Here is a 27,196-nt window from a genome sequence, read left to right on the forward strand (position 1 = left end):
ATGGTGATGGTGCAAATGTTCAAACTCTACTCAAGGTCGTCATTACCCCCTTCCAAGGAAGGTGGGCTCAAGTTAATACGTTTCCCAGGCCAGAGCAATTTCCTACTGGGCAGTATATGACTTTGTATCTATCTGCCTCCACAAACTTGCCTTGTTTTATGTATTTCCCATTCTTTAATTCCATGAAATGTGTACAAATATTTTTCGAGACATTCAGGGCCTTAATAAGGGGTGGGCCCAATATTAAAAAATATATATATAAATAGGGGCAAGTCTGTGCCCCCTGTGTTATCATGCCCCCCCCCCCCAATATTTTGAGACCTGCTACGGCTCTGATAAACATAGATCCTATACAGACATATCTGTCAAATTGGTCATTTTTAACATTATCACAAGCCTAATATTTGTGAGAATGTTCATACATTCTCTGTATTCACCCACATTGGCTGTATTTCATTTAACGTTTTTCACCGGATTTCTTTCCAAGTTGGGTTGACAGCTATGTACAGGAAATGCATGAACACTGGCTATTGCAGACACCATAGCAAACATAATCACAGTAGAACTCACCTTAATGGGGTCGGTTCTAGATTGTTGCTAATTTGACCTAATGGCAATATAAGGGGGGGGGGGGATATTTTCTTAACAAAACTGTCAAGCCATCAAACCGGGGGGGGGGGGGGGCTGCAAGTTCCAGGGGGGTCCCTGCAAGTTCCACAAATTTCAAAAATCATTTTTCACTATAAACTAAAGACAAAGATCAATCTTTACTTGGAAATCACGATTCCCGATTTTTAAAGAACATTGATCACAATTCATGCTGATCAAATTTCGCCAATCACAGTTTTCGATTTGCCTTTTCACTATAAACAAAAAGGCCATTCACTGATCAAGAAAATAACCCTTACCGCCCCTGCTAAAAGACTCTCACTGATTACAACAATTGCTTATGAATAAGTCCAGTTTTGAATTCTGTACGTGGCATTTTTTTGGACTATAAAACCCAAGAGGGCAAACTTCCCCTGGGCAGACCAATTCCTACACCTACTGAATAGGGCCTGTTTATAAGTGAAAGGTCTGATATCCCTTATCAAAATTCAGATAAAATTACCTAGTTCCAAAAAAGAGCTATTTATGCGATTTCTACTGCAGTACTTGTTTGTAAAGGAGTAATTGATACTGGGAAATGAATCTAAACCAAATAACACAAAACCATCCACATAACATGTCACTGATATTTTTTTATTACTTTCTACTGAATATTCTACAAGAATCAACTGCCATCGTCACACTATACATTAGCATCAGCCAGCTCCAGTGATGCAGGGCCATATATTAATATTTTAATTATATACATAATAAGCTACTGAAATGATTTGAGGGGAATGGAACACAATTTGATAACTAATTACAACAGGGCCATATTCGGCCAGTACAAGTAGATACAACAATAGCACATTTAAGGCAAAGTATGGCAACTGCTTCAGACCAGTAAACTTTGCTTCAAAGCACATTTTGAAGTGAACTTATAGTAGCCCTACTATTTGGCTTTAATTTGGGGTTATATTTGCTTTGTTTTCAAACACCAAGATTAACTGAGATCAGGCTAGTTCTAATGTAATTATATTTTTTTTTTATTGTGCGAAGGTTGAGTCACCTATCCAATGCAATGGCCCTTGCCCCTTTGTGCACCCAGGATTCTCAATGTTAGAGGACAAAACTTTCCCGAATAACCCAATAAAATACCCAAAAGTTGAGATTTAGTACCTGCTTCATTGCTTTTACTGTCCAAAAAAGACTTTAAAGATAATGTGCATTTAATGCATAGTGACCAAATGAACACCCATTGCCGGATAAGCTTGCTATTTACACTTTTGTAAAAGCTGCCACCTAACCAGTTTACTTCAACCATTATATGACAAAAGAATTTTTTAGAATCTGTAATATTTAAAGTGCTACCTTCACCAGTTTTCTTCCTGGGGGCGAACAGAAACCTCAACCGCAAGAGACAAAAGAAACTATTAGAATCCACTCTAATTACCAGGCCATCTGCTATAAATCATTAGTCACATTCTCAAAGAAACTTCCAATAGACAGGCAAGAAAGGCACTCAGTAAAATTTTAACACCTGCTTTTGTTGGATTTATCATCCAGTGGCTGGCTTTGCCTTGGTGAAATTTTTATTCTGGCTACAGGCCTGCAAGTCACATTCTCAAAGAAACTTCCAGCATCTCTCTCATCAGAGCTTGTTACGTAATTGGCAGGAAGTAAACTGGTCTGATTACCACTTTAACAAAAGTTTAAAAATAGATATAAATGTGGCTACAGGCTGAGATCAAGGGTTTTACAGGAGTTAGAAGATAATTGTTCTGAGTTGGAAGGTTGGTACATTGCACAGGCTGTGATCATACTGATCACATTTCCCAAGAGACAGTGTCCTTTAAAATTTTCTTCATTATCTCATTTTCCTTAGTTGGTAACTGTCTGCTTGCGGTGGTACTCAGATCTTTTTCAATTTAGTCGACCAGGTGGTTCTTCTGGACTCCCCCCCCCTAGTATCAATAGCCTATGATTGTTGACAATGTGAAAAGAGTGGCGGAAAAGCTAGAGATTACAAGCTGATATTGTATATGGTACAATACTTGTATACTGTACAATTATAGTAGATTGGTAAATATTATTTCTGTGCTTATTCCGATATTCTAGAATGGAATTATCAGGAATTCTCTTCATCACTTTTGTTGTCAAATTCAGATTCTTGAGTTGTGCTCAGCTCATCAAAGTTCTAAAAAAGTAAAGAAATGTGAAGTCAAATAGTTGACTAAGGCATCCCAAAAGGATAAAATGAGGCAAGGCAAGCATAAACAAACGATGACTGATACATTATCCCATCTGTAACTCCCAGCAATATAATGCTTAGAAAAGAACAGTTTTTGGTAAATCCACCCAACATATATAAACACCCATCTACTGTACAGTATAACATATAAAATCAAAACATGAATGGCGTTTTTTGTGATTATTTTTGGAATTTGCAGTTCCCTTTACACTGCACCAGGATCCTTTGCTTTCTTTTTTCTTTTCCAACATTAAGATTTGTTTTTACATCTCTTAAGAAATGATGATGAAGCATTCAATTGGGAAAACAACAAGTCAGGTGAAATAGATTCTGGAATAAGACATAGCATTTCTCTTTTAGGAGGACTACAAATGAAATACAAACAAAACATGTATGTATAACTTGTGCAATTTCTAGTCAACCTTAAAGCATTATCTGTTTGAAAAAAAAAGCGATAAAACTGTTCGAATGCAGAAAGATACTCACTTCTAACTCTTGCATAACCATATCCATAAAATCCGTAGAGTTTTCCTTATAGTTCACTCCTAATCTGATTGCTTCTCTGAATACCTGTACAGTAAAGAAATAGCTGTCATGTATGCAAGGCATACTGTACTTTTGAAGGGGATGGAAGCTGTACTGCTATCAAGTTTAACGGGCCCAAAGAAGATGTTTGTTTGTCTGTCTGTTTGTCTGAATGTTTGTCTGTCTGTAGGAATGCTTGTCTGTCTGAATGTTTGTCTGTCTGTAGAATGCATGTCTGTCTGTCTGAATGCTTGTCTGTCTATCTGAAATCTTGTCTGTCTATTTGAATGCTTGTCTGTCTATCTGAAATCTTGTCTGTCTATCTGAAACCTTTTCTGTCTGAATGCTTGTCTGTCTGTTTGAATGTTTGTCTGTCTGTTTGAATGTTTGTCTGTCTGTCCAAATGTTTGTCCATCTGTATAAATGTTTGTCTATCTGTCTGAATGTTTGTCTATCTGTCTGGATGTTTTTCTGTCTGTCTGAGTGTTTGTCTGAATGTCTGTCGGTCTGTCTGAATGTTTGTCTATCTGTCTCAATGTTTGTCTGTCTGTCTGTCTGTCTGAATGTTTGTCTGTTTGTCTGAATGTTTGTCTGTTTGTCTGAATGCTTGTCTGTCTATCTGAAATCTTGTCTGTCTATTTGAATGCTTGTCTGTCTATCTGAAATCTTGTCTGTCTATCTGAAACCTTTTCTGTCTGAATGCTTGTCTGTCTGTTTGAATGTTTGTCTGTCTGTTTGAATGTTTGTCTGTCTGTCCAAATGTTTGTCCATCTGTATAAATGTTTGTCTATCTGTCTGAATGTTTGTCTATCTGTCTGGATGTTTTTCTGTCTGTCTGAGTGTCTGTCTGAATGTCTGTCGGTCTGTCTGAATGTTTGTCTATCTGTCTCAATGTTTGTCTGTCTGTCTGTCTGAATGTTTGTCTGTTTGTCTGAATGTTTGTCTGTTTGTCTGAATGTTTGTCTGTTTGTCTGAATGTTTGTCTGTTTGTCTGAATGTTTGTCTGTTTGTCTCAATGTTTGTCTGTCTGTCTGAATGTTTGTCTGTTTGTCTGAATGTTTGTCTGTCTGTCTGAATGTTTGTCTGTTTGTCTGAATGTTTGTCCTTCTGTCTGTTTGTCTGTCTGTCTGAATGTATGTCAGCATTGAAAGGCATGTATCTTACCTTGACAACATTTGTACCATCAGATGCAGAGACAAAGTAAAATGGAAGGCCATATTTTTTCGGGAAATTGAAAGACTTTTGAGTAACTTTGTAATCAACTGCCGAGTTATTAAGGAAAAAGATAACACATAAATAGTAAATGCAAATGCAAATGCTATATTGCCTAGACTTATAACCTGATACTGTAACAAGCTTCTAAATGTTTCACATGTAAATGACATTTAAATACCAAATACATTAGAGACCATCTACTGTAGTTTAACATTGCAAAAATGTATGTAGATTAAGAAAGATGACACCTCTGATTTTACGTCCTTTTCAGTTATTTTTGAGTTAGTCCACCTCTTCTATGTATTGACTTGGAATAATGCTTTTTGATTATTCAATGTCTGTGGTTGAAGATAGATGTTACTGTTTAAGTAAGGATAGGAAAAAAGGATACCATCAATTTTGTTAGCAACAACAATACAGGGAATTGAGTCCCTATATTTTCTAAGCTCTTTATACCAGTTTGCCAAATTCTTGTAAGTGATTTTTCTTGTAATATCAAATACCTAGAACAGAAGCACAATATAAATTACTTCAGTAACAATAAGTTAGATTAAGGACATAAGAAGGCCATGCATATATGATTGTAAAAGAAAATGTTGTGAAAGAAAATAAATACAATGTGTTTCAATCGGTAAGTCTACAAACGATGACACATACATTTGGTAATAAGAAAGTCGTACAGAGAATCATAGTGCCTATGTTGCCCTAGTTTTTCAATGCTTCAGTGTGTCAGTTTCATAGCAAATCTGCATTTTTCAGTGGTCTATGCAACCTTACCAATAAACATGCATGGGCCTGGTGATAATAGGATGGATGCATACTGCTAAACCTCTCCTGTCCAGCCGTATCCCAAAAATCTAACAAAGAAAAACACCTGTTATCTACTGTACACCAAAATGTATGCTTCAGGCATACATCACAAACAAAATGCATATGTGCAGTGCATTGCTGGACAATATTACATAAAAAGTAAAACATGCATCTTATTTAGATTAGGAATCAGAATGTGTTAGGAAAATATAAAAAAACTAGATTATTATTTAAAAAGTTTATTGGGCTTTGATAAATTAGGTCAACATGAGGAAACAAGACTCAAATGCTTCCGACACAATTCATCTTTAAGTTCCCTCTTTAAAAAGGGTTCCAAGAGCCAATACAAGGCAGACGTAGGGAGGGGTTTGGGGCTGGCCACCTCTTCATTTTGAAGAATTTCTGGCAATTTCTTGTTTATTATTCTAATTGTATTTTTTAAGTTTTTTTTCCCACTTCCAGTCTTTTGAAAATCTGTATAAGCCAGAAGGTTACATTTTTTCACATGCCCTTCAAAGTTTGATACACTAAGGGAGTGTTCATTAAATACACCGAGGGGGGGGGGGAGGGGAGATATTGAGGGGGGGGGGGGGGGGGGGGCTCCGAAAAAAGAGGTCCTCTAAGGGAAAAAGAAAGAAAATTTGGGGTTCTATAAGGGGGAGGGGGGAGGGGGGGCACCGAAAAAAATGTTTACAATGAAAGGGGGCTCTGAAATTTTAAGGTGTCTTGAGTCAAAATTCCCCCCTCCCCCCCGGTGTAATTAATGAACACTCCCTAAGTTAAATACAGTACCTACCAACTCTGATGTCTTTGTCATCTACTTTGGTTTCATAATGAAATAAGGTTAATGCATATGTTGATAGCTGTTGCGGTTTGCTGTTTGTAAATTTTAAGGACAAATAGAAAATAATAAATAACAATCAGTAAGTAAATTTCAGTAAGTGAAGAAAAAAACAATCGTAGTGTAGGTGGTAATGATCATAAGAACCTGGATTGATAATTAGGGTGAGTTGAGGAATGGTGCTCCTACCATTCTTTTCATTAGGGTAGGAGACAGACAGGCATGGAAACAGGCCGCTTATGCGCTTATGAAAAAAGAGTAAAGGAGAATGCAAGCAGACAAGAAAGAAAAGAAACCATTCCATCCATGCTCATGTCTACAAAAACATTATATACAATATCAAAGGTCATCATTATTCCTGGTGTAAAGTAAAGGTATTATTTATTAAAATTATAAAAAAGAGTACTACATATAATATTCTTGTTATTATTCTTTAGTTTAAGTATAAATTTAGTTTAAGTATAAACTCATTTTGAGGTCTAAAGCTCAATTATCATCAATTAGTGAAAAACTTTTTTATCTTTCATTTTACACCACCAAAATATTTGGTCACCTACTGTACTTACATTACACAAATAGTAGCTAGTGGCAAACTTAGCAAATGTGAAAACGCTACTGATTGGCAAATGCATGAAGTGTAAAAAAATACACTTAGCAAAGTGTAAAAATATTCACTTAGCAAGCACTCCATCGAAGTGAGAAAAAGACAACAATGTATAAACTTTAAAAATATATCCTGTCAATTTTTTCAGGGGACTAATCTAGCTCTGAAAATTCATATTCCCACAAGAGTCATAAAGATTTTTGACAGTGTGAACACAGCTGATTCAATAACCTTCCTTTTTCTGTGATCTAAAAAGAGTGGTTTTAGATTTTTGAAATCTTAAAAAGATTTATTTAATGCTGACTAGTATAAAATAGTACAGTTACAAAGAATATGCAAGTAATCAAGGACTTTATATTACTTCTTATATGCAAACTGTGTGCCAAAAATGTCAGTCATTTTTAGGGTATAGTGAAATGATTTTATATGCTTAATGCGATTAATTAAAAGAAAGGAATGGACTCGTTTCCTTTGGAGAATGACCGAATTGAGAATGCTATTTTTTTATACAAAATGTATGAAGGGCAACAATAACAGTATACAAGACCTAGGCACAGCAACAACAACATTTATCGTCGATGCAAAGGATACTATCCATCCATAAGGAAGCGTTCAACAAGTCTGTATTAAGATAAAATAATAAAAAACAGTTAGGATGTTTCTTGACGTTGAAATTTCCCCGGTTCATGTTTCGAGATCGACGCTAAATTTGAATCAAAGCATAACGTGATTGGTCAATACACTCACTTGGACTTCCCTACAGCGCTATCCCCTAGACATATTACTTTGACTGAAGTTTCTTTATCCTTTTTGCTTGAAGTTACGTCGTCGAAACTATCAACTTCATTTTCCCTGGCCGCCATTTTGTATTTGACTTCCAATTTCGCCTTCCCAGAAACCAACGCGAATGACAGGAAACGATAACCTGGCCTCGCTTGCACGTCTCCCGGGGCAACCGTCATAACAAGTCTATACTCCGATTATTATTGTCTTCCTTTTTTTTCTAGGACAAATCAGAAATATTTTTCTATATCTCAATTTAACCATTTACCCACCCAAACAATGCAAAATAAATAGGATTTTTATTTAAAGACAAAATCTCGTCCCAATCTATATACAAAATACTATGCGCGATTTTTTTACTATACTGGGCTTTCAAAAATCTCACGGCTCAATAGACTCAAAATAAAATAATATTTCTAGGCTTCATCGGCTCCAGTTATAGGCAGACCTTTCAAGAAAGAAGTTTCTAAAAGAGTGTGATTTCCGTGAAGCGGCCATAGCGCGGAGTAAAGTGTGTTGTACGAGTGAAGGGTAGGTTTCCCTCACACACACACACACAAAATAATAATTTCAGATAACTAAACTGAAAACCACTTGAAAGCGATTTTACTTGAAAATTTGAAGCATTTAACCTATGATTTAACATATAACAGCATATTTTTAAAAAATGTGTAAGTCTCGGCGTTAGCGTGACATGATAAGTGCGTGATGTCTGTGTGGGAGAACGTATTGCGGGCTCCATTTTATCCAGACAGGGGATTGGGCTCCCTATGGAGTGAGCTTTCACTTTACACACCAGCGCACTGAATAAGCAAATTCACGAGAGGCAGACACCAAAGCCAGCTCAGACGCATTTGGGAACTTCACAAGGAGAAAAACCTTCAGCCATGAGTGGTGAAACTCCAAGAAGACGAGGAAGACCTCGAGGCTCGAGAAATCGCACCTCTAGAAGTTCGGGGAGCGATTCGGAAACAGATGTCCCGTGAGATATTACTAATTATGATCTATTCACAAACACTTGTTTTCACTTATAATTCCTAACTCTAAAGTACTCATAACAATACTAAAACTAAAATGAGAAATTGATCTGATTACTAGATTACGATACAGGTCTTATTACACATCATAGGACGTTATTGTTGCGTTTTAAAAGTAGTCCCCCCATAACTTAAAAAAAGTACTTATATATAGAACGGGGCAGTATAGATACGAAGAGATGCAAATATGTGTTCTGTGCATTTCAAAGCCTGTTTTGCCTTTCTTGGCTAATCCAGCTTTTAATTATCCTTTCGTTTATATGTATACTTTCCCAGGGAGATTTTGTTTTAGGGCCCATCCGCACTTGTACAAAACTTGTTTATTTAGACACAAATTCTGTCATCAACTGTAAGAAACAAGTGCGGATGCGTTTGTTCGGCTGAGACAAAATTTGTTCGGCCAGGCCAAACTACAAAGACGCCGCTGGGGAGGTTTGGAGCCCTACAAAACTAGGCCAAACGTCAAAATCATGTCGAACATGACAGCTTTGTCAATTATCACCCTACTTGATAACCCAACGTGATCGAATTGCGCGGGAAAGTTCATCTTCGCAGAGTGAATCGAGGTCACAACATGGCGTACTTTCCTCGGGACTATTATTTCAACTATTATGGCTCACAAGTGTTTGATCCTGCTGGTATTTATGGTCAATCGCAGTCTCAAATTGTAGAGCAACCAAATGAAGTACAGAATCCACCGCTTCAGCCTTTACAAGCAAACCAACAAGTGCCGCAAAACAACCAACAAGCGAACAAGCAACAACTTGATAAAGGCGGCAAAGCGCCAGCACCAAGTAAAGCAAAAAAGACTGAAAGTTTCGAGAAAGAAGAGGAGACGTATTTGATTAACCTGTGGGTATCATATCATGAACGACTCGAAAGCAAAGATTCGCGAAAATACTGGGCAAAACTCGTCGACGAACTGAACAATAAATATAACAACAACAGACCTGTCGATAAATGCAAACGCCGTATTAAATACCTGATTGAGAAATATAAGGAAAGAAAGGACTGGAATAAGAAGCAATCGGGGGGAAGTTTGTGGAAGTCTCCATACTACGATGAGATCGATGCTGTTTTGGGAGTTCGAGATGTCGTCGAGCTGGAGCGTGTTGGAGAAGCCGGCTCTTCAAGCATGGATGACAAGCCTGACGATTCTAGTTCCCCAAGTTCTTCTTCAGACTCGCCAAAAGGAACCCTTGACCCTAAAGAAACCCAGGAAAAGCGCGTAAAAAGGAAAAGATCGAAGGCAGCCGCTAACAAGAGGTTGGCAGAAGGTGAAAGGGAGGATAAATTGCTTAAAACGATGACCGATCAAGGTGACCGCATGGCCCGTTCTGGTTAATTACGTTAAATTGCCAATAGCAAAGAAGAAGTAGAAGTTGTTGCTGATGTCGATAATATGAATAAATTGCCAGAAACGACACGAGTAGAGCGATGTAATTCATTGGAAGCATGGCGAATTGTAAAGGTAAACAAACCACACGTGCAATTTAATTCGCGCCAGAAATTCGAGAATGCATTTTGATTGACGTCGGCGGTTTGTAATTAATTTGTTTGGCCCGATAAGTGCGGATGTACTTTAGCTAATAACTTTTGGCCGAGACAAAATTTGTTATCATTTTTGTTCGGGCCAGACAAACTTTGTTCGACAAGTGCGGATAGGCCCTTACTTAGCTCTTGAGACAATTTTATAGCTTTCCCCGCTCCATGCCATAAGAATTTCACAGTTGGATGAGCTTTGCATCGTGGTTAATCTACATTACGTGATCTACGCCCAGTTATGGTTAGCTCCCGGGGGCTTAATAGATAACGGTCTGGCAGTCCGAAATAACCCTTTGTTTCTCGTTGATTGCCGATCTCGGGGAGTAAATATTATGTAGCGTTTATAGAAAACGCCAAACCCCATGAACCTATTCGAAAGACAGCGCTAGGATATTCCCAGCAAAGATAACTTGTTTTGGAATGAAAATGAGTTGAATTAAACGAGATAGGATTATTTCAGACTGCCGGACCGTTAGTTTTTTATGACCCCATCCGGCTGCCGGACCGTTTGTCACTGTGTATATATGTATGCTTTCTCAGGGAGATTTTGTTTTAGCTCTTCAGACAATTTTATAGCTTTCCTCGCTCCATGACATAAATTTCACAGTTGGATGATGAGCTCTGCATCATGGTTAATCTACATTACGTGATCTACGCCTAGTTTGGTTAGCTCCCGGGGGCTTAATAGATAATGGTCAGGCAGTCCAAAATAATTATTTCAGACTGCCGGACCGTTAGTTTTTTATGACCCCATCCGGCTGCCGGACCGTTTGTCACTGTGTATATATGTATGCTTTCTCAGGTAGATTTTGTTTTAGCTCTTGAGACAATTTTACAACTTACCCGCTTTATGCAATAAGAATTTCACAGTTGGATGAGCTTTGCATCGTGGATTAATCTACAGTACGTGACGCTCATTTAAATGGTTAGCTCCCAGGGGCTCTCGATTTAATGTTAATAAATAACGGTCCGGCAGTCCGAAATAATCCTATGTTTCTCGTTGAATTCAACTTATATCTTTTCCAAAACAAGTTTTCTTTGCTGGTATATGGTTAGCTTTTGGGGGCTCTCGATTTGATGTTGAATAGATAAATAGGTCCTTTCATTGATATGTATGTTTTCTCAGGGAGATTTTGTTTTACTTGATATTATACTACAACGGTCGATTGGAGATCTTGAAGTAATGTTATAGCTTTCCCACTTTAAGGGCTTGAGAATTTCACAATAAGCTTTGCATCTTAGATTAATCTAAGTCCAATATGGTTAACTTGGGGGCTCTCAATTTGATGTTGAATAGATAAATATGTCATGCAATATACAAATCGCCCCATGACAGGTAATCCGGAATCCATGGAAAAATGAGACTTGCAATCTGGAATCCATGCTTCTGGAATCCGGAGTCAGCACACACTAGGATCCGGAATCCAAGACTTAAAGCTGGAATCCGGAATACAAGATAGCCCTGGAAAACAAAAATGGAAGCCTGAATCCACGGGAAAAAAACCCCACATGGAATCCGGAATCCACACACTAGGATCCAGAACCCTATTGGAGAACTTGTCATGGGGCAAAACAAACCAATAGACCTTTTTGTGGTAAAAATCACTATACTTGAGAGGCCTGTGGTTTTAAACTAAAGAGAGGCTCAAACTGGTGTGTGCATTTGTTCCTCCCAAAATGCTCATTTGAGCCTCTCTTTGGTGTAAAACCACAGGCCTACAGATATTGTATTTCTAACTACAAAAAGGTCTATTTAGTCATCATATTGCTGTACCTTTCGGTTTGCAAGACCACAGATAGACAGGGCCAAATAGGAGAGTAGGAGAGGTTTATCTAAAGTATACTATAATTAATATCCCAGAGACATCATTATGGATGCTAGCCACCATTGCAAGTGTCCTACTAAATGATTATCAATAACATAGCAGGCCTCAAGATATTAGAGGGGGGGGGACAATACAAAGACATTAAGATTAAGATTATAATTGTTTTAAAATATTGGGGGGGGGGGGTGCCCCCACATCCCCTTTTAGCGCCCTAGGTGTGGCCAATAGTCTGTAACCCTGACCCTGTCTAGTAGTAGAACAAAATATCTGAAATATTTAACCCTGTTTGGGAAAAAAACATGTCCATAGGGACATTTTTACTGGTTTTTTTTTTCATTTGCTTAGACCAAAGAGGGCAAGAGAAGAATCAGCGTGAGTATTTATATTTTAAATCCTCAATATCTTCAATTTTCTCTAATCATGTCTTCTAATGGAGAAAAATCGTTTCTGGTATCTCTGATATAATTTTTTTTTTACAAGGACTTTTTCTTGGCCCTTTTTATGTGGCCACCTCTGATGTTGCTTGGTATATTTAAAATTGTTAGGCACATACACAGGGGGGTACACAGGGTGTGTACGAACACCCCTGGCAGCCAAGAAGTGGTTCATTTGTTATAAAGGAGTTTTCAAATACTATGCTTTTTCAATATGATTCCTATGACTGTGCTCCCCCCTAAGCCAATCCTGGATACAGGCCTGCATAGTCATTCAAACAGATGTTTTGTTTGTTGTCATCAGGGGTGTCAGGGCTGGGAGAGCTGGGGAGGGGGAAGGGAGATCAAGTACCCTTTCTAATGACGACTTTCGTAAGAATGTTGGCTTGCTGAAGGAAAACCACCACAAACAAATCAGTAAGTTGTCAATCCTTTTCCTTCTCTGTTTTATCTGTTGTTTACTATCTCTATCTTTCCGTTTGTCTTTTCATGATTTCTTTTTTTTTGTCTTTCTGCCTGTGTGTCTGCGCACCCCCCCCCCCCCTCCCCCCCTTGTGGGTCATTCCTTATTGAGGGATCTTCAAATCCTATGCTTTTTCAATATGATACCTATGACTACGCACCCCCCCCCCCCCCTTTCGGCCAATCCTGGGAACGCGCTGCCCACCCCATCTTTTTGTCTGTCTGTAGATCAATCTGTCTATCTCTATTGATTTTCTGGCTTTTCCCTTATCTCAGACTCTCAGCTTAAACCCATTGAGGTGGACTATCATGAGGAAGCCAATCGCAAGGCACACAATACTGCCTTTGAGCAGAAGGGGCTGATTGTCAGAAGAGGCCAGGAGTTTGAACTGACCATCAAGTTTGATCGCAACTATAATGCTGACACTGATCAACTAACATTGCAGCTGGTGACAGGTTAATACTGATACAGGACTCTCATATGCTTGTCCTTCCCAAGTGCGTGGGTGCTTTATCCCTTAGAAACCTTTTCCACCCCTTAGGGGCCTCATGCTTGTTTTGCACAGAAATTGTATAGATTCATTAACATAACATCATTTTGTACATTGCATTGGAAACTTCATGAGATGAGGCGCATTTAGGTCTAAAAAACATGAAAAAATATGGCACAACAACATGTAAAGGGTTGATTAACTTGTGTGACTACACATTTTTGCTATCTTCTAGTGCTTAAATTGTTGTTAACCACACCCATTTTGCTATCCCCTAAGCTTGTTGAGCATATGTGACTTTTAAGAATTGCGGAACGATCGCCCAAAGTACCCTCGCCCCGATCACAGTTCGGTGCGATCGCCCCACTCAGAGAACATCTCCCTACATAGATATGTTCTTCTTTTGAAGCAAGAAAGTCATGCAGGAGCGAATATTCTCGACCACAGTAGTTACTTGATCAAGCAATGGCGGATCTCAACTTTCGGCGTTGGATCGTAGAGAAATAATACTTAAAAAAAAGAGAGCTAAAAGAGAGCTGAAATGATGTTCTATCATTATAAGGGGTTTATAACGGTCTGTTGATTTGGATACGAGCCTTTTATGACACGAAGTATGCAACGATAAGATTCTTGTTTGTTTTCGAAGAACTGGGATAAATATGACGCTGCTAAGAGTCAGTGCCGTTGCTGGTGGTGGTTTTGACAATGGAAATTATTGTAGATGTAGCGGATGCTGAAAAACTCAAGACTAGTTCCAGTACCGCGCGGTTAAACCAGCTTTTTTTGTTTTGAAATGGCGGCGTTTTACCGGCGAACTGTCACATTTTGGCGAATGCTAAGAAAACTAGATCAAACCTGCTAAAATTTTCTCTATGACTCCCTCATTATCAAACAAATCTATCATCATTTATACAGTATGGTTTTAATGCTGTACAGTGAGTCAAAACAGCGACCGAAGTCAGCCTTTCGTACCTTTACTCGAACGATTCAACACTGAGATTTTGTTTGTTTTCGCCAGAACACGCGCATGCGCATACGTTATTCAGCACTGTCGATTGAACCCCCTATTTGCCCCTGTTTTGTTCTTCACGTGGTGATTGAGTCAAAGCCCCTTTTTCTGCCAAAAGCCAGAGCCCCTTTATGGTGACATTAATCTAAGTGATTGTGATGCTACTGATAGTTATAATTGTGTTAGAAGATATGATCATCACCAACACAATCATCAAAATTAGGATTTTTTACCATATGAAGTAAAACGTATTAATCCAAAATGCTCCCCTATATTCTAGCTACTACAAACTTTACCTAGAATTGCAGTCGTAACAGCAGGATGGGGGGGGGGGCGTATGTCCGCCACTGCTGTGACCTGTGTCTGCTATCTATTATAGGGGAGCGCCCACAACAAAGTAAAGGGACAATTGTCCGCATTAAGGAACACACTGCCACAACTCGTGGGTCATGGAGTATGGAGGTTACCAGTGTGAAGGGCGACAGCGTAAGCGTAAAAGTGTTGTCACCAGCAACGGCCCCTATTGGGAAATATCAGCTATACGTTGAGACTGAAGTCAAGGGTGCAAAGGACGGCAAGAAGCTGAGATTCCGGTCCATGCAAGCCGTGATTATTGTGCTGTTTAACGCATGGTGCAAAGGTAAATGAATATATGGTATTTTAGTATACTCAGCTTTTATTATAATATAAACTACCTGCCAGCCAGTGGAGAAACGTTCAAACGGCGCCAACAGTGCTGGTGAAAATCTGGCTAGACCATCGGCCCAGGAGTTGTATGAGACAGTATGTAGAGGTTTTTCAAATGCACCTGATTAGCTTGCAACCAAGCTACTAGATTAATATACATAGAGGTGTTTTATAATATACCGTCAATTTTAATGCAAATAATAAAGGTGAAAATAATGAGATTTTTTTCTAATAAAATGAGCGGCAAAACGCGTAAGTATTTAGCCCAAGTTCCTGCAAATCTAATCTGTGAGCCTGTGTTAGTGTAGAATTTCATAAACAAAAACTTGTCGCACAACAGTCACGAGCTTTTTACCTGTTTACCCTGTTTACACAAAGTACTGTACATGAATTTGACACTAATTTATTCAATATGCAACACCGTCCCATCCTTCCCCCCTCCCTACCAGTACCCCCTGGTTTTCTTGGATGTATCGCTGATTCATGCCAAATCATTAGATGACGACGTTTACATGAAGGACGAATCGCACCGCCAGGAGTATGTCATGAATGAGACCGGACGCATCTGGGTCGGAAGCAGTAGGAACAACTATGGAAGACCTTGGAACTTTGGTCAGGTAACTCTACGTCCGTTGTGAACATTTTGACGCGGCCATGCTCGGAGACAAAGCGGCCTTTGCGCGCCTAAATAGATCGTCCGGGCCGAAGAAAGCAAAGCGATAGATCCTTATCAAACTGGACCTTTGATTAAATGAGGCCTCTTTGGTAGGTCAGTACGCAGCTCTTACAAGCTGCAATTTGATTGTGCAAATGAACAATATCCGCACCGCGACACAAAGAACGAGAGGAATAGAGACAAAAGAACTCATTTGTAGAAAAAAAGATAATAGGAGACAAAGCAGCTGCGTACTTACTCTCTTTAGTCCGTCTCATTTGTTTCTTTGTACAGAGCGCTACAAAGTACCCACGCTAGGAACATTCGTTATGCCGTCGATATCTACCCAATTGGCTATTGTAGAAATTTAAGAATAAAAAATGCTTGTTAACAATCAATTATTTGTTAGCTTTTTTAACACACGCTTATTCACTTCAACACCTTTGATTAATGAGAGATAAATTCTAATCATTAGGCGGGGGGGGGGGGGGGGGGGGGTAAAGATAGTGGCATAGATGCTTAATTGTCATTGTTTCGTATGTTTCGTATGTTTATATTATATTTTTATGTTTATATTTTCCGGGAATTTCTCTTGATACTGATCTTGAGATGTCTCTTGGCACTGATTTGATATCCTGACCTATTTACTAGTTTGAGGATGTTGTTCTTGAGAACGCACTATACTTGCTCGACAAGGCCGAGCTTGGAATCTCAGCTCGATCCAGTCCTGTGGTGATCTCCAGGGTGATATCACAGATGGTAAGTGGCGTCTTGAACGAAGACCATGTCCTTTATTCGTTTTACGGCCAAAAGCATTTTGGAACGACTCGCATAATTTTTTTTAATGTATCATTCTGGAAGGATGCAGTGAATTTCATAGCGATTGCCCAACGCAGCCCTCACGTCACCTACACCTTACCTTAACTCAACTAACCTCCACCTCACCCCACCCCACCTCAGCCCATCATGCCATAACGTACCATATAACTGAACTTACCTCGTCTCACCTCACCTCACCTCACCTCACTTAATCATCGAACCTCACCTCACATTAACCTTGCCTCACACATCTTATCCATTAACTTATTCCACCTGTCAGGCTAACCATAACGATAGAGATGGTGGCATTTTGTACGGTCGATGGACGGAGAAATATCCAAAGAACAGTACAAAGCCTTGGGATTGGGTCGGGAGCGTTAAAATCCTGGAAAAGTTTGATCGCAGGAAATACATGGTGCGGTATGGTCAGTGCTGGGTCTTTTCCGGTCTCGTCACCACATGTAAGTATCGTGCCGTATTGGGCTACCTGTGAATCCCTCATGCTGTATTGCCCAGATATGTGGGCTACCTGTGAATCCCTCGTGCTGTATTGCCCAGATAGGTGGGCTTCCTCTGAATCTCTCGTGCTGTATTGCCCTGACAAGTGGGCTACCTGTGAACACTCCATGTTGCATTCTCTAGATAGGTGGGTTAACTATAAATCCCCGTCATTCAGGGCTAGGACGTTAATTTTTAACCATTTTTTTATGTAGAATGCCCTGATGCATGGGTAGCCTGTGGTATGTACTAATATTGATGTTGCTTTTCTCTGTAGTATGCCGAGCTCTTGGTATTCCGACTCGCAGCGTGACGAACTTCAAGTCTGCTCATGACACTGATTCGAGTATGACGATTGATTTTCACTTTGATGAAGCAGGTGAACCTATGGACGACCTCGATGACTCGGTCTGGTAAGGAATGAAGGAGTTGCGACGCGCGTTACCTTGGCCACCAAGACAAAGTTTACCACGCGACACGCGCTACCGTGGCCACCAATATAAAGTTAACCATGCGACGCGCGCTTCCGTGACCACCAATATAAAGTTAACCATGCGGCGCGCGTTACAGCGGTCACTATTAAAAAGGTTGAAAAATATTAGCCAAATAGAATGTGCCGGCATAGTTTTGGTTGAAACAACTTCATAATTAAAGGATTGCGTCATGATCTTATGCGTAATGAAGCATTTCTCTGCTGGTTTACAATTGCAGCTCATATCATTATACTATATCTATATGGCACTATACTCCCACCGAAACGGTGGGGTATGTTAGACTTTTAACACGTGATAAATGACACAAACACATGATATTGCCACTGATATTTTGAAACATAATTCTTTCGAAATTGTTGCGATGCTGATTCGAGCGCAGGTATAGAGGAGAGGTGAGGCTATGCAATTGATTTATCCGTAACCATAAGGAATGGTTAGAAAAAAATCGAAAACTGCATATGAATAAAAACTAGGTAACTTGAAGAAATGGTGACAACAAATGGAAATGAATTATAATTTTACTTTTTTACAGGAACTTCCATGTTTGGAATGAATCTTTCTTTAAGAGACCAGATCTTCCCGCTGGTTACGACGGATGGCAGGTTCACGATGCAACACCACAGGAAACCAGTGAAGGTTAGTGCGTCTTAAGTAGCGTGCGTATGTGTGTGTGGGGGGGAAGGGGTGTTCCATTATGGTCTGAGTTTCTTTCCATCAAAAGGCTATAAAAAAAATAGCAGGTAAAAGCGAGATGGCCGAAATGGCAATGTGCATGTAACGCGATTATGACCATGGGCGGTGGGAACAGAGTTTGTTAGACAAAATTCTGATAAAAAAAAAACACGGAATTCCCACTAATTTGGCTGAAACATGCCTTGTTTGCGATGCACTCTCCCTGTTTTAGAAAACCAGGTCAAGTTACGTTGCGTTATCCGAGCTACTACCCCGTGGCGCCTGAACAGTCCACGAAATGCTATCAAAAACCTGCCCGACTAATAAAAATAGGAAAAGGCGATAATTGAGTGTAAAGTGTGTTGATATTATCGCATCAGGAGTGTTCCGGTGCGGCCCATGCCCTGTCAAAGCCGTGAAAAACGGAGAAGTTTATGTGCCATACGACACCAAGTTCGTGTTTGCTGAAGTGAACGGGGACAGGGTATATTGGGATGTTCACAGCGATGGCGAAATGGAAGTTTATCGTATCGACAAACAGAGCATTGGGAAGAATATTAGCACCAAAGCTGTCGGCAGCGATGAAAGAGAGGACATTACCCATTTATACAAGTTCCCCGAAGGTGAGTATTGTCGTGGGGCCCTATTGGTGGAGTAGTGTTTTGGGGCTTTCTTGGGGGAGTATTGTTGTGGGGCCCTCTTGGGGGAGTATTGTTTTGGGGCCTTCTTGGTGGAGTATTGTTGTGGGGCCCTCTTGGGGGAGTATTGTTGTGGGGCGCTCTTGGTGGAGTAGTGTTTTGGGGCCCTCTTGGGGGAGAAGTGTTACGGGGCCCTCTTGGGGGAGTATTGTTGTGGGGCCCTCTTAGTGGAGTAGTGTTTTGGGGCTTTCTTGGGGGAGTAGTGTTGTAGGGCCGTCTTGGTGGAGTAGTGTTGTGGGGCCGTCTTGGGGGAGCAGTGTTGTGGGGCCGTCTTGGTGGAGTAGTGTTACGGGGCCCTCTTGGGGGAGTATTGTTGTGGGGCGCTCTTGGGGGAGTATTGTTGTGGGGCCCTCTTGGGGGAGTAGTGTTACGGGGCCCTCTTGGGGGAGTATTGTTGTGTGGCCCTCTTGGGGGAGTATTGTTGTGGGGCCCTCTTGGGGGAGTAGTGTTGTGGGGCCCTCTTGGGGGAGTAGTGTTGTGGGGCCGTCTTGGTGGAGTAGTGTTTTGGGGCCCTCTTAGTGGAGTAGTGTTTTGGGGCTTTCTTGGGGGAGTAGTGTTTTGGAGTCTGTCATCATTAAAATTTTCATTGCCACAGGTAGCCATGCGGAGCGGGAGGCCGTTCACCTAGCCCATAAGTACAGCAGCCGACGCGACGAAGACATCTACGAGGAAAAGAGAGTCAACGACGTTACTTTTGCTCTTGACGTAAAAGATGACGTCATCATCGGCAGTGACTTTGATGTCGTTTTAAAAATGACGAACACCTCCAAGGAAAAACGTACTGTGAAGATTGCTATGACAGCAAAGTCGACTTTCTACACTGGAAGGAGCAATTATAACGTCACTAACCTCAAAGATGAAGTGGAGCTGGAAGCCAATAAAGGTGAGAACCGGGTATCGAGCCTTTTATACGGCAGAACGTTAACTATGATTAAGACAGGTTCCCGTATGCACAGAGAATTCAGGATCACTTATTAGGTAATCACAAGAACCCGATATTTACCTAGGCAAACACAGCGTGCCCGACATATTAAACTGAGTTGAGCACAGGGTATCGAGACTTATATACGGCAGACCGTTAACAATGATAAAGACAGGGTTCCCGTATGCACATAGAATTCAGGATCACTTATTAGGTAATCACAAGAACCCGATATTTACCTAGGCAAACACAGCGTGCCCGACATATTAACTGAGGTAAGCACAGGGTACCCAACAATAAACAACAAGTAATTTTGTTGCGAAAACCAACGTCTTTCAAAATCACTCGGTAGTTCCTTCTAAAACGTTTTTTATCTTATTTCAGCTTTTTTTATTTTTATTGATCTTGCCATAGGTTCCAAGAAGATGTTCAAATAGCAGCTTGACATTTTGCAATTCCATTTCAGATAAGACCATCATCCTGGCGATAAAACAGGCGGACTATGTTAGACCCAAACAGAAATGCGATGAACCTATGAACATCTTCGTCCGCGCTCATGTCCAACAGACAGACCAGCGGTATGCTTCCATGGAGACGGCAACACTGAAGAAGCCAGTGTTAAAGGCGATGGTAAAAATATTAGCTTGGTCTCCCTGTGCGTGATTTAAATCCACGACGCCTACAACCGGACGGCGGCTCGCACACGTTCGACTCTACGCGCGCATATTGCCGGCCTCTTTTCGTTCTTATGCCTGGTGCCACTAGTGAGGTAACGACATAACGACGCGCATAACGACAAAGGCGCACAGGTCTCAATACTCGAATAAGCAAAGAAAAGTGAGGGCGAGTTTGCTTTTTTGTGTCGTTATCTTACTAGAGTGCTTCAGATTTTAGTGTATATATTTATATGTATAAAATAATCAATTGTACAATTCTGCTCTCATTGTTTTTATTATTACTCGATTCAGCTACCGAAGAAGGACCCAAAAGCTGGCGAAGAGTTCGAGATGAAGTTTTACTTCACCAACCCCCTACCAATCAAACTGACTGACATATCCTTTGACATGGAGGCATCTCGCGTAAAACCAAGATCCCTTGAGAAGTTCATCAAGTGAGTATATATCATGTCAATCTACTTATAACAGTATACATATAAAACAATTTCTTGAATCACTGGATTGTTGTATTTTTTTTTTAACGGTAAATTATGACGAGCAAAAGCTAAACAAAAAAGTAGATTCGACATTCAAACAAGGACCGTTTATATACGGCTCTGCCTTTTCGATATTAACAGAGCTCTGCACTTGAACGTGGTCTAGTGACAATGACATCTTGGACCAGCGCCTTTGTTACTGATGGTCCTTGTTTAAAGTCCCATCAAGTGAGGCTGACGTCATCTTTCACGTGGAATCCATTTGCTCCAGAACAATGAGAAGCAATTCGATTATACTTTTGTCAATCAAATTCGCTGACGTTCGCTTTGGAAGCACTAAGGGTGTTATGGATAGGGTCTTATGGTGTTATGGATAGGGTCTTAGGGCGTTATGGATAGGCTCTTAGGGTTTTATGGATAGGGTCTTAGGGTGTTATGGATAGAGTCTAAGGGTTTTATGGATAGGGTCTTAGGGTGTTATGGATAGGGTCTTAGGGTGTTATGGATAGGGTCTTAGGGAGTTATGGATAGGGTCTTAGGATGTTATGGATAGGCTCTAAGGGTGTTATGGATAGGCTCTAAGGGTGTTATGGATAGGCTCTAAGGGTGTTATGGATAGGCTCTAAGGGTGTTATGGATAGGCTCTTAGGGTGTTATGGATAGGGTCTAAGGATGTTATGGATAGGGTCTAAGGGTGTTATGGATAGGGTCTTATGGTGTTATGGATAGGCTCTAATGGTGTTATGGATAGGGTCTAAGGATGTTATGGATAGGGGCTTAGGGCGTTATGGATAGGGTCTAAGAGTGTTATGGATAGGGTCTAAGGATGTTATGGATAGGGTCTAAGGGTGTTATGGATAGGGTCTTAGGGTGTTATGGATAGGCTCTTAGGGTGTTATGGATAGGCTCTTAGGGTGTTATGGAAAGGGGCTTAGGGTGTTATGGATAGGGTCTTAGGATGTTATGGATAGGCTCTTAGGGTGTTATGGATAGGGTCTAATGGTGTTATGGATAGGGTCTTAGGGTTTTATGGATAGGGTCTAAGGGTTTTATGGATAGGCTCTTAGGTTTTTATGGATAGGCTCTTAGGTTGTTATGGATAGGATCTAAGGGTTTTATGGATAGGGTCTAAGGGTGTTATGGATAGGGTCTTAGGGTGTTATGGATAGGGTCTAAGGGTGTTATGGATAGGGTCTAAGGGTGTTATGGATAGGGTCTTAGGGTTTTATGGATAGGGTCTAAGGGTTTTATGGATAGGCTCTTAGGTTTTTATGGATAGGCTCTTAGGTTGTTATGGATAGGATCTAAGGGTTTTATGGATAGGGTCTAAGGGTGTTATGGATAGGGTCTTAGGGTGTTATGGATAGGCTCTTAGGGTGTTATGGATAGGCTCTTAGGGTGTTATGGATAGGTCTTAGGGTGTTATGGATAGGCTCTTAGGGTGTTATGGATAGGCTCTTAGGGTGTTATGGATAGGGTCTAATGGTGTTATGGATAGGCTCTTAGGTTTTTATGGATAGGCTCTTAGAGTGTTATGGATAGGGTCTAAGGGTGTTATGGATGGGGTCTAAGGGTGTTATGGATAGGGTCTTATGGTGTTATGGATAGGCTCTAATGGTGTTATGGATAGGGTCTTAGGGTGTTATGGATAGGGTCTTAGGGTGTTATGGATAGGCTCTTAGGGTGTTATGGATAGGGTCTAAGGGTGTTATGGATAGGCTCTTAGGGTGTTATGGATAGGGTCTAATGGTGTTATGGATAGGCTCTTAGGTTTTTATGGATAGGCTCTTAGGGTGTTATGGATAGGGTCTAAGGGTATTATGGATAGGGTCTAAGGGTGTTATGGATAGGCTCTTAGGGTGTTATGGATAGGGTCTAAGGGTGTTATGGATAGGCTCTTAGGGTGTTATGGATAGGGTCTAATGGTGTTATGGATAGGCTCTTAGGTTTTTATGGATAGGCTCTTAGGGTGTTATGGATAGGGTCTAAGGGTATTATGGATAGGGTCTAAGGGTGTTATGGATAGGCTCTTAGGGTGTTATGGATAGGCTCTTAGGGTGTTATGGATAGGGTCTTAGGGTGTTATGGATAGGGTCTTAGGGTGTTATGGATAGGCTCTTAGGGTGTTATGGATAGGGTATAAGGGTGTTATGGATAGGCTCTTAGGGTGTTATGGATAGGCTCTTAGGGTATTATGGATAGGGTCTAAGGGTGTTATGGATAGGGTCTAAGGGTTTTATGGATAGGGTCTAAGGGTGTTATGGATAGGGTCTTAGGGTTTTATGGATAGGGTCTAAGGGTGTTATGGATAGGCTCTTAGGGTGTTATGGATAGGGTGTTAGGGTGTTATGGATAGGGTCTAAGGGTGTTATGGATAGGCTCTTAGGGTGTTATGGATAGGGTGTTAGGGTGTTATGGATAGGCTCTTAGGGTGTTATGGATATGGTCCTAGGGATAGGTTCTTAGGGTGCTAGGAAGAGTGTCATAGGGTGCTAGGATTCTAGGGACAGGGCGTTATGGTGTTTTGGATAGGGTCCTAGAGATAGGGTTTTAGGGTGTTAGGGAGAGGGTTTTAGGGTGCTAGGGATAGGTTCTTAGGGTGCTAGGGATAGGTTCTTAGGGTGTCAAGAATAGGGTCTTAGGATGGGGTTTCAAGGTGTCAGGGAGGAAGTCTTTACTAACCTGCCTCCTTCTGTACCATTTCGCAGGACTCCTGTTGGTCCGAATGAGAAAGCGACTGTGACCATAACCTTCAAGAGTTCAAGAAGGGGCAAGCGGGAAATCACCGCCACCTTCTCGTGTGACCAGCTCGGGGAGATTACCGAGTCTTTCAACCTGCGCATCAAGTAATGCGCGTTCGTCAAGGGCAACTATAGCTAAGGAGTGTGTAACAACTCGCCTACCGAAATAGCCCACAGGCTTATCATCCTAATGATTGGCACGCCGCGATAGTTCACAGAACGGGATTCAGATTTTTTTTCTGTCATAGAATAAAGGTCAACTGACAATCTTTACGTTGTCTTCATGCCTAGTGGGAGAACAGTCGAGTAAGAGAAAGTAATGAGTGTTAATTTAACTTTTCTATGACAGAAAAAATCTGAAATCCGTTCTGTGAACTATCGCGGCGTGCAAAAAAACAGCATTAGGATGTAAGCCTGTGGCTAAGTAATTCAATAAATTGTAGAATCCTAGCAATTCACGTGTATGATCGCACTTCACATTGCATGCACCTTTTTCAAAATACGTTGTCAGCGCAAATAGCAAATGGTAAATTGCTAAATGGTAGTTCTGTTGTATCAAATAATACCTTGTGACTCATCGTAATATTTCTATTTGCAGGAATATAAGAATAACTCATACGATTCTTACGTTTGATCTTTATTCTTTCAAAACAAACTACCCATAAGCAGGGATTGATTTTAAAACTGCCATTAGTCATCCTCCATTTTATATAAGGCCAAAAGGATATGCCATTTCCCTCTAAGACCCGAATAGTCTCCTTAAAATTTTTGTAACACAAAAGCTCGCGCTAATGGGTGTTAGTGCGTTTGACAGTCTTTACATCTACAGTAGTAGGGTATATGGTATTAGAAAAAAAACATCCGTGATAACCAACTGGTTTTAATGGTATGATTAGAAAAAAAAAACTAGATGGTCTGCCTAGGCATTTTGTAGAAAAGTTATAATTCAACACAAGGATGTAAAAGTATGTTGTACGCGATGATGTTTCGAGCTTTGGCCCTACGTCGGAGCAAAAGCAACGACGACTGGACGAGAAGGCGTAGAACATACGTTTCCAACCTTATATTGATTTATAGTTTAACTGGTTTTCAGTTTAAAAGAAGCGAGTATATTCAAGTTTAGATACTTTAGCAAATCGAGTGTAAAACATTCGATCGATTTTGAGAGAAAAATAGCATGTTATGGTTAGTCTAGATACTAGCACTAAGGAAAAAAGTTAAACATTTGATTTTGAGAGAAAAATAGCATCGTCATGCTGCTTTTTCCTTTACTGTTGTTTTCAATGTTGTGCGAATTAAATCTCGCCGACGATTTTCACCAGATAAATCGCCTTCTTGCTCCCTTCATTCAAAATTTTTGAAGCGTTTTCATTAACCAGCTCTGAAGTTGTTTACAATCATGGCACTAAAACAGATAAGAGGAGCATTTTGCAGCAGAGCAAAATGTTTTATTTTGAAGTCAGAAATGTGTAGCTCCAGAAAATATCCATACCCCCTCCCCCCATTGAGGGGATTGGAAATTCCAGGGGGGTGGGGGGTTCAAACGCCCAGGAATTTCCAGAGGGGAGGGCGGGTAAAATTCCCTTTTTCCCTAACAGTTACTGTCTTTATTTTTTTCCAGCGGGTTGGAAATTCCAGAGGGATGGGGGGGTCATACCTCCGACCCCCTCAATAGGGGGGGGGGGGGGGTATGGATATTTTCTGGAACTACACAATGTTAGATCTTCTACCCTCGCCGTGATCCTGGGCTATCTGTGATAAGACGCAAAAAGAGGCATGACAAGACTAGACGTTCTCGCTAAGACTTCTTAATTTCTTTTTCTCAATAAAGTTTGTTCAATAACCTGATGCTGATACTGTGTATATTATGTACATTAGGTCCAAAGGTCGTATAATCCATGAGCCGAGCTCAATGCAAATGCATGCAGGCGCGTTCATCACAGGGGGGAGGGGTGGGGGGTGCCCCCGTTGGCGGGTCTTCCTCATTCAGAAATCTTCAAACTCCATAATGATACCTTCTCGGCAAATCCTGGGAACGTGCCTGGAGTGCAAATGCAGTCGATTGTTTCATCTTTACTTGCATGCATCTGCACTGAATACGGCTCATGGATAATAAACGACGTTTGGACTTAGCCTTGGACGAAACTAGCTAGATAAATATGTTTGCATTCACAAGTTAGCTCATAGAGACTTTGAGAACAGACAGATATCACTATATGAAGTCCTATCATTTCCAGTGTCTCTGTCTTGCCTTGTCACGTGACCATTTGTCGTAGTCTTTTTGTCGATAAGCCAACTTTGTGTCGCTTGTACAAGGCTCACGTAAACTTTTAAGATCAACCGCTGCCTCATTGCAGGGGTCTTTTCTTAAGAATTCTCCTTCGGGCATAACTATATGCCCTGCTTTAGGGGAGATGTGTTTTAGATTTTTTCCTACATTGCCATCGATGATATTTGGTCCACCCCAGCGTGTAGTTGTGTTGAAACTTGATACTTGGGTTTGGTATTTCGTGGCTTTATCTGTCTCTTTGCGTTTGCTGCTGTCAATTGATCGTTCTGTTGCAACCGCTTTCTCATCACAAATCTTTCTATCTACGATATCCCTATTCTGTTTCGACGCTTCATCCTCATTTATTTGAAGACAAGAAAGTTTCTGGTTGGTTATATGCCTTCTGTACTCTGATTGGTCAAATGTTTTTTTCCCGTTTTTCGAGGATATGTTGTCTTTCATTTGTTGCTCCTTATTCGTCAGTTTTTTAGTTGGCTCTGATTGGTCGTCTGTTCTTTGAAGCTTTTCATTAGTCAGATGATTTTTGTGCTCTGATTGGTCACATTCAGACTCTTGTTTCTGATTATTCAGATTTTCTGCTTGTTTTGATTGGTTACCTAACTTTTGCTGCTTCTGATTGGACAGACTGCCTTTGTCTTCCTGCTGGTCACACGACCTCCGTGTCCTTCTATCGGTCACTAACCTTCTGTGGTCCACCTTTGGCTTTTTCTCCTCTTTATTTGAAGACTGCTGACCAGCCTGTATTCTTCTCGGGTCGTTCATCCTTGCACAGCGCGTAGAGAGACAGTCCTTTACAGCGCATGCGCGAGAAGGTGAATTGGATTGGCCGTCATTTTTGAAAGCGTCATCATGTTCCAGAGCAGGGCACCTCCATATTGTTTTCGGTTTTTCCTTCTCGATTTGACTCGGGGCCAAAATGATTCTTCGTATGTTATTATAGGCGATCGGCTTCGGTAATCTGTCAATTAAAATTGTTTTTGCCGCACTCTTTTTAATTTCTGTTTCAATAGCATTTGAAACTTTGTTCGTGTGTCTCGTCGCATCGTTTACAAATTTCTGTTCAATATTTCGTACTACTTCCTTCGTGTTTTTTACTGCATTCTTTTTAAACTTCTTTTTACTATTTCCTCCCACTTTGTATTCGCT

General features: G+C 40.6%; 3 protein-coding genes across 3 annotated transcripts; 2 read left to right on the plus strand and 1 right to left on the minus strand.

Annotated features, from left to right (window-relative positions):
- Window positions 1-1,221: 1,221 nt before the first annotated feature.
- Window positions 1,222-7,811, minus strand: LOC5515679 (rab-like protein 2A). Its single transcript, XM_001635747.3, has 8 exons — window positions 7,582-7,811; window positions 7,426-7,455; window positions 6,186-6,265; window positions 5,357-5,436; window positions 4,971-5,082; window positions 4,529-4,626; window positions 3,326-3,409; window positions 1,222-2,785 (listed from the first exon to the last, which is right to left on the minus strand). Exons 1-8 carry the CDS (start codon window positions 7,794-7,796, stop codon window positions 2,717-2,719), a joined length of 768 nt encoding a protein of 255 aa, XP_001635797.2. The 5' UTR covers window positions 7,797-7,811; the 3' UTR covers window positions 1,222-2,716.
- A 559-nt stretch (window positions 7,812-8,370) lies between these two features.
- On the plus strand, window positions 8,371-25,608 carry LOC5515680 (protein-glutamine gamma-glutamyltransferase K). Its single transcript, XM_048722809.1, has 15 exons — window positions 8,371-8,599; window positions 12,371-12,397; window positions 12,764-12,876; window positions 13,198-13,377; window positions 14,801-15,061; window positions 15,607-15,725; window positions 16,415-16,522; window positions 16,863-17,043; window positions 17,358-17,493; window positions 18,107-18,210; window positions 18,627-18,869; window positions 19,540-19,827; window positions 20,333-20,496; window positions 20,835-20,977; window positions 23,728-25,608. Exons 1-15 carry the CDS (start codon window positions 8,505-8,507, stop codon window positions 23,867-23,869), a joined length of 2,304 nt encoding a protein of 767 aa, XP_048578766.1. The 5' UTR covers window positions 8,371-8,504; the 3' UTR covers window positions 23,870-25,608.
- Window positions 8,963-10,125, plus strand: LOC116614743. Its single transcript, XM_032376092.2, has one exon. It carries the CDS (start codon window positions 9,229-9,231, stop codon window positions 9,997-9,999), a length of 771 nt encoding a protein of 256 aa, XP_032231983.1. The 5' UTR covers window positions 8,963-9,228; the 3' UTR covers window positions 10,000-10,125.
- Window positions 25,609-27,196: the final 1,588 nt, after the last annotated feature.

Source organism: Nematostella vectensis, chromosome 15 (genome assembly GCF_932526225.1).
Source record: "Nematostella vectensis chromosome 15, jaNemVect1.1, whole genome shotgun sequence".
Lineage (NCBI taxonomy): Eukaryota > Metazoa > Cnidaria > Anthozoa > Actiniaria > Edwardsiidae > Nematostella > Nematostella vectensis.

Coding starts and splice junctions, on each gene's coding strand:
- LOC5515680 (XM_048722809.1), top strand. CDS start 8,505: ATGAGTGGTGAAACTCCAAGAAGACGAGGAAGACCTCGAGGCTCGAGA. Junction 12,398..12,763: donor AGGGCAAGAGAAGAATCAGC/GTGAGTATTTAT, acceptor TGTTGTCATCAG/GGGTGTCAGGGCTGGGAGAG. Junction 18,211..18,626: donor ACCACAGGAAACCAGTGAAG/GTTAGTGCGTCT, acceptor TTATCGCATCAG/GAGTGTTCCGGTGCGGCCCA.
- LOC5515679 (XM_001635747.3), bottom strand. CDS start 7,796: ATGACGGTTGCCCCGGGAGACGTGCAAGCGAGGCCAGGTTATCGTTTC. Junction 7,456..7,581: donor AGCGCTGTAGGGAAGTCCAA/GTGAGTGTATTG, acceptor ATCTTAATACAG/ACTTGTTGAACGCTTCCTTA. Junction 3,410..4,528: donor ATGGTACAAATGTTGTCAAG/GTAAGATACATG, acceptor TTTACTGTACAG/GTATTCAGAGAAGCAATCAG.
- LOC116614743 (XM_032376092.2), top strand. CDS start 9,229: ATGGCGTACTTTCCTCGGGACTATTATTTCAACTATTATGGCTCACAA.